The sequence below is a fragment of the Doryrhamphus excisus genome, chromosome 5 (assembly GCF_030265055.1).
Source record: "Doryrhamphus excisus isolate RoL2022-K1 chromosome 5, RoL_Dexc_1.0, whole genome shotgun sequence".
NCBI classification, from domain to species: domain Eukaryota; kingdom Metazoa; phylum Chordata; class Actinopteri; order Syngnathiformes; family Syngnathidae; genus Doryrhamphus; species Doryrhamphus excisus.
In genome coordinates, this window is record NC_080470.1 from 11536988 (window position 1) to 11543554 (window position 6567).

Here is a 6567-nt window from a genome sequence, read left to right on the forward strand (position 1 = left end):
AATTGAACTTTTGAGTGTTATGAGCAGTGAAATGAAAATTCACAAACATCCTGCTCAAAGCATGAGATCCACCCCAGCGGCATTGCGTCTCAGGCATGCATGATTCATGGATGTGTGGAGCTTCACTATGGTCTCAGCATGCCACGGAAGCTGACAGTGCACTGACAGCTTGTGACTGCTTTTGGATGGGGCAGACCTCTCAGCAGCACCCCCTGCTGTTCAGTGAGAACAGAAACTGCACAACGATATGTGCTTTCACTTTTAAGTCCCCAAATACCAGACATCTCTCCAACAACACCAGGAAAAGTCATTAGATTTGATACTATAGTTGCTTCTGGCTTTGCAATAAGCTTGAAAAGTTGGCAACACTGTGTGCAACTGAAGGCGGAAGTTGCCAGAAGTTGAGACAGTTGTTCAGAGGAGGCCCCGCCCACAACAATTTGTAAACCCACAAATGAGATTTTCAAACCCAAAATGAGATTTTCAAATATATTTGCTTGCAAATCAGTTTCTTGTTTGATTGTTTTTTCTCTATAGTCAAGAGCTTAGCCTATCTAACCAGCGTGTATGATCGCTGATGTTTCAGTCTTCTTCGGCTTTCTGCCATATTTGTTTACACATCTTTCCTGGCTCTCCGTGCCTCTCTGGCGGCAGCTAGCTAGCTCATTTTTGTTCCACAGGCAAGCTACAAGTGGCTATCGCATTCGCCGGCTACTTTTTTTTAAAATTTACTAATTTTGTTATTTTGTTGTCATTATAACACTTATGTTCTGTCTTCAAAACAGTAGTTGTATGCCGAGATTGTTCAATTTAGACACAATTTGTCTCGATTGTTCCGTCAAGACACACCAATTTTTGCAGTGATTAACAAGAACATTGGAGCTACTCGTTACTGAGTCCTACTGAGAATTTATTTTTGTTTTTTGTAATTTTTTGAGTGATGGTCTTAAACTTTTGATCAGCTGATACAAAGTCTATTTCAGTTGAATTAATAAATTACTTTTTCAAAATGCTTTTGGTCCCAGTTCCCCTTCTTTCTTGTGCATATTGCAGCTCTAAGTAAAACCTCATGAAATCGTAGCTATTTTTCAATTGGTCTTAAGATTTTGAGCAGGTCCGTATATCCATATACTCTATCCATGAGGCTTTGGTACTAGGCTGAAAACTGTGTAGGGGAAAAACAGGTCATTTTATACGGGTGTATTTCTCTGTAAACGATTTTTTTTTTTTAATATGGGTCACCTTAATTGAATGTCGTAGACGTTGAATATCTTGAATAAATGGTTAAAAATGAATATATTTAAGTATTCTAATTACACAGCATGGAATTGTAAAAATTACGAGCCGTAAGTGAAGGCATCACTCCCTGTAGGCGTAAACAGACGTTGTATATCTAGTGACGACTCTCCAAACTGAGGAGACACAATCGAGCCGTCATGTTTCTGCAAAAAGTGGGAGTCTATCTTCAGACAGCATGCATGTGCTTGTATTTGATCTGTTATATCACGTTGCTTCGAATCGTGCATCTTATTTCACCAAGCTTGGCGAAGAAAGCTATCCTTAAATCTGATCAAACGATCCTCATGTCCAAGAATCCCAAATTCAGGTACGAAGACTGGGGTCCGACCTTTTTGTCGTCAGCTTTCGTCAAAGTCGCCTCACGGCACATGTGGATGTCTCTGGGACAAGAGGCGTTTGTAGGGGGAGAGGCCCCCGACTCACCTGTTGTCACCATGAACAAAGAGAAGAGCAGCATCTGCCAATTTCTTAAAGGTGCGTCAGTCACAGCTGCAGATTTCACAGGGGGGGTTTATTCTGAAATGCTGCTTCTGATTTTCATGGGTGGAAGTGGAAGTGTCGCGTAAATCGGAAGTGGAATTGTTGAATGACAATGGGGACTTTTTTAAAGATTGCTGTCTAAAATCAGATGTAAAAAGTGTCACATACAGTATGTAGATGTCACCGTACCTTTATTCTGAAAGGTTGCACCGGGTTTGTATGAAACTTTCTTCATGAAACTGTGGCATCCTTGGATTATGTAGTAACTTCTGTAATTGTAGATTACAGATTTCACAGTACCTTTTTATGAAAGACGTCTTCACATTTGGATAAAACTTATTTTGTGACATCTTTGGATGTTCTAGTGAATCCTAGTAAATTCACATTAATTCAGATTTGCATGAAACCTACTGGATGACATCTTGGCACTGTAGAGTAAAATGTTTTGAATGATTACTGGGGGACTATTTAAAATTGCTCTCTAAATTCAAATGTAAATACAGTCACATACAGTATGCGGAATTCACAGTACCTTTATTCTGAAATGCTGCATCAGATTTGTATGAAACTTACTGGGTGACATCCTGTGATGTCCCAGTAAATCTCAGAGATTGAATGGTTGAATGGTAGACGTATGAAGGCTCTGGAGGCTGGCCTGAACAGAGTCCTGTTAGAGAGTCCCTCATCCATGAAGCTAACCTCCATGCTTGCTGCTTCTCTACACAGGTCAAAGGCCCCTGGTGCTGAGCTTTGGAAGCTGCACCTGACCACCGTTCATGTCCAAACTTGCCGAGTTCAAACGGCTTGTACAGGACTTTAGCGACGTGGCCGACTTTCTTGTGGTCTACATGGAGGAGGCGCATTCAACTGGTGGGTCAGCTAGGTTGAGCATACAGAAAAAAGGATGTGTATGCAAAGCATATTGCTGCAGTACTGCTGCAGTCAAATGTAATACATTTAATGCCGTTTTAGTTTATTTGATTAATTTTACAATTAACACTGGGCAACATATAGATTAATCTGCTATAAATAAAGAAAACCTACATAAACATTAGCATTTTCTGTGTTAAGTAGTTTTATATTTATAATAAAGACTGCTAATAGGTGTTTGTTTATGTTTGTTTCAGATGGTTGGGCCTTCACCAATAACATCGACATCAACAAGCACCAGAGCCTGGAGGACAGGCTGTCTGCAGGACAGCTGGTCATGAAAGAAGACCCACTCTGTCCAGTGGTGGTGGACGACATGACCAACATCACCGCCATCAAATATGGCGCCATGCCTGACAGGCTTTATGTGCTGCATAAGAGGAAAGTTGTCTACAAGGTGAGTGTGCTTGACATAAGCTCTAACAAACAACCTACAGTGTTTTTAAGTTTTACCTGGGTTAACTTCTTTTTACACTTGCACGACTCAAATATGAGTGGAAATTATGGGACATGACTCCATATACTTTGTATTACTTCTGTGATCAAGTTTTTTTTCTTTTTACGCTGTATGACTGTTGAGAACATTAACACAACTCGCAATACATCTTCAACAATGAAGTAAGGATTGCATTTTGTTTTTAATAATAGCAATGGTTACTTTTTAAACATGCATGGCAGTTAAGTATTTATTTTAAAGTACTTATTTTACATTGCTTGTACAATTAATCATGGTAACAGTTTGAACCTGAGCTATCTATCCATCCATTTTCAATACCGCTTATCTTATCTATATGAGCTCGCTAACAATACACATCATTGGGACACACCTATTTCAGATAAATATAGTTTTTTGTGTTAGCTGCTACAACAATGTCACTGTCGCTTGGTTAATATACGTAGAGGTCCCTTATGAACATTGCTGACGGTTTTTTAGGGGTTTTTTGTGAGGGCTTTAGCGTCAAAATACCTATTTCTTATGATGTCCATTGTTAGCTAGCTTATATTAACTCATTTTCCTGCAATTGAATGCACAGAAAAGGGAAAGAAGTATGTGCAATATAAAAAAAAGTGCAATTCCCTCCCAAAAAAGCATTATACCCTCGCGACTCTGATGTGGATAAGAGAAATAAATGTGTTCATATTTCACATCGGGATTGTGAATGATGGGAAAATTCCCCAAAAAGTGCAGTTATTTTTCCAACTATAGCATGCATTTCTGATGAAAGAAGAAACGTTTCCTTGTTACATTGACTGCTCTCTTTCGTTCCTGTAAATAGCGTGATTAGAAGTACAGGCAGCAGGACATAAATGTCCCTTTGGACCACGCAATCGCGTGTCTAGTCTTGAGAGACGATCACAGATAGCTGTGGAATTCTTGGCCCGCCTCCAGGCTGACTCGAGTGGTGCCAAAAAATGTGCATTTACAGGAAAAAGTACAAGTGTGGTGGTCTGTGGATGACAAAGTGAGAATGAAGATTTTCTTGTCATTGTTGTAGGGAAACATGGGGCCTTGGGGCTACAAACCAGAGGAGGTACGTTCCGTCCTGGAGAAGATGAAGTAAGGAGGACAGGTCGCTTGTTGGAGAGCTACTAAGTTGTTTAGCTTGCTTTCACAAACACATTAATTGCTCTATAAACACATAAAACACTTTAGTGACCTCTGAGCTTGATCTCACCCCCCTCTCTTTGTTTCTACATGACGGCTACAGATGAAACCGTTGGACTCTGTATCCTGATAAAGCGACACACCAGAGTGTGAGATCAGGTTTCAGCGATCACTAAAGGGGTTCTTGAGGGCTTTGCAGTAATGATTGTCAGGTGTGTTGTCATAATTAATCTTTTGTCAGATGATGTGCCAAATAATTTCACCACAAGGGACTGGTTTTTATATGATGATTGCAGCGTAAACCTCTGGTAGCTGTGATTTGAAGGCTTTAAAATTGGCCCTTCTGTGATTTATTTGGGATTTTTTTTTACACTTAACATTACAACTAGGTTGCTTCTCACACACTATTGTTGTATTGTTGCTATCAGAATAAAGGCTTTCTAGTTCAACTGGTGGTGTGGAGTTTTGGTCATTATTACATGTTATTTATTCCATTACAGGACATTCAAGCTCACCATATAATTATACAGTGTATATACTACACTCCTGATCAAAATTTTAAAAGGGACCCATTATGCTTTTTCTACTTTTCTGACCTATAAATGTAGTTACAATTGTGTATTCTCGTGTTAAACAATGCCAAAGTTTCAGATAATGAGGTTTGCACATTTGGAAGTGAGCCCTGAAAGAAGCTTGGATGGCGGGTAAAACTGTCCCTTTGTGATGTCACAGAGGGGTGGATGTCCTTATGTGGTTCGTAGTGAGGAAGCACTTTCGGCTTGTGACCAATCACAGCAGAATGGGCATGCCTGGAGATGGGCCGTGGGTGGAATAAATGAAAACAGACCGTCTTGGCAGGAAGCAAAACCCTTGCTAAAAATGAGTAGCTGCACCATTCTTGCTAATCAGCTCAAAACTTTGTTTGGGCATGCTTGATGCCAGTTTTTGTATAGGAGGCTAGTGGGAATGTTGCTCCAGGGGGTGAAGATTGCTTCATAGAGGTCTTCCTCTGTCTGGAACTGTCCATTTTTGTAAACTTCCCTTACCATCCAATGTTCACCTCTGTGACCATATACTGTATTTTGGACACAAATCTATCAAAGCAGATAGGAATGTTACTTTTTCTCATCCCTAAGATAAGGCTTTTGATAAGCTGCTTTGTGCCTTTTGCAATGACATCAAACAGCCATCTGGTAGTGATTCTAAATGTGATTAGACAATTTGCTTTTAAAACCTGAACTTTCTACTGCTGCGTGGTCTCATGACAGGAGGGGCACGTTGCAGCCTGCACACTAGAACAGCAGGTTCATCCAGTTTGTTTCTATCCATATAGGGTTTAGACATTGGGTTTAAACCAGTTCTTCTCAAATAGTGAGGCAGGCCCCAAAGGGTGGGGGTGCAGTGATCTCTCAGGGGGGCTTGAGAGGCAGAGAGGACTTTCAATATTGGTATTAGTGAAGACCTGCCAACATGTATGAATTTGTTGTACTCTTACAGTTTCAGTGTTGAATACGCCTGTATGCTTCACTGCTCTCCATTTTGTTGTATTTACAGTTTCAACTTCAGTCTGTACAGTACAGATACATAGATATCAGTTTCCAGGATTTAAAATGAGGGGTGTGCAAAAACATTTCTGTCCCCCAGTGGGGCCATGATGGAAAATACTTGAGAACCACTGGTTTCAACTAACCAACTAAAGCAACACAAAATGACTTAAATAGGTCACCAGAATTGATAAATTGACAAAAACATCCAATGTTATTCCTCTAATGTAGCTTATCCTACAAAGGACGATTCATGTATGGACGCACACACACACACACACACAGACAGAGCTCCATCAGCAGCTGTTTACTGTCTGCAAATGATAAAGTAGAATACGTGTGCATGCGCCATGCACAGTTTGAGCAATGTGATGTAATCTTATCTCTGCATAAACAGTCCCACTCCCACATCTCCATAAAATGAATGACAAAATATTATCTTTTTGCCAAATAATGACTTTTATACTTCTCTGGGACCCATCATGTATTTTCACACTATTCATTTAAAATCACATATCTCTATAATTATTTTCCTTTCATTAAAAAATGCACTTTTGTACTTATTTTCAGCATTCCATAAATCTCCATAAATTACAAAAGTATACATTCTAATGTTGCTATACACGGTGGACAAGTGATTAGCGCGCAGGCCACACAGCTAGGAGACCTGAGTTCGATTCCACCCGCAGCCATCTCTGTTTGGAGTTT

General features: G+C 40.0%; 1 protein-coding gene across 1 annotated transcript; it reads left to right on the forward strand.

Annotated features, from left to right (window-relative positions):
• The first annotated feature begins 1371 nt into the window (after positions 1 to 1371).
• dio1 (iodothyronine deiodinase 1) lies at positions 1372 to 4772 on the forward strand. Its single transcript, XM_058073175.1, has 4 exons — positions 1372 to 1773; positions 2506 to 2649; positions 2907 to 3106; positions 4206 to 4772. The coding sequence occupies exons 1-4, from the start codon at positions 1437 to 1439 to the stop codon at positions 4269 to 4271; spliced, it is 747 nt and encodes a 248-aa protein (XP_057929158.1). The 5' UTR covers positions 1372 to 1436; the 3' UTR covers positions 4272 to 4772.
• The last annotated feature ends 1795 nt before the right edge of the window (positions 4773 to 6567 follow it).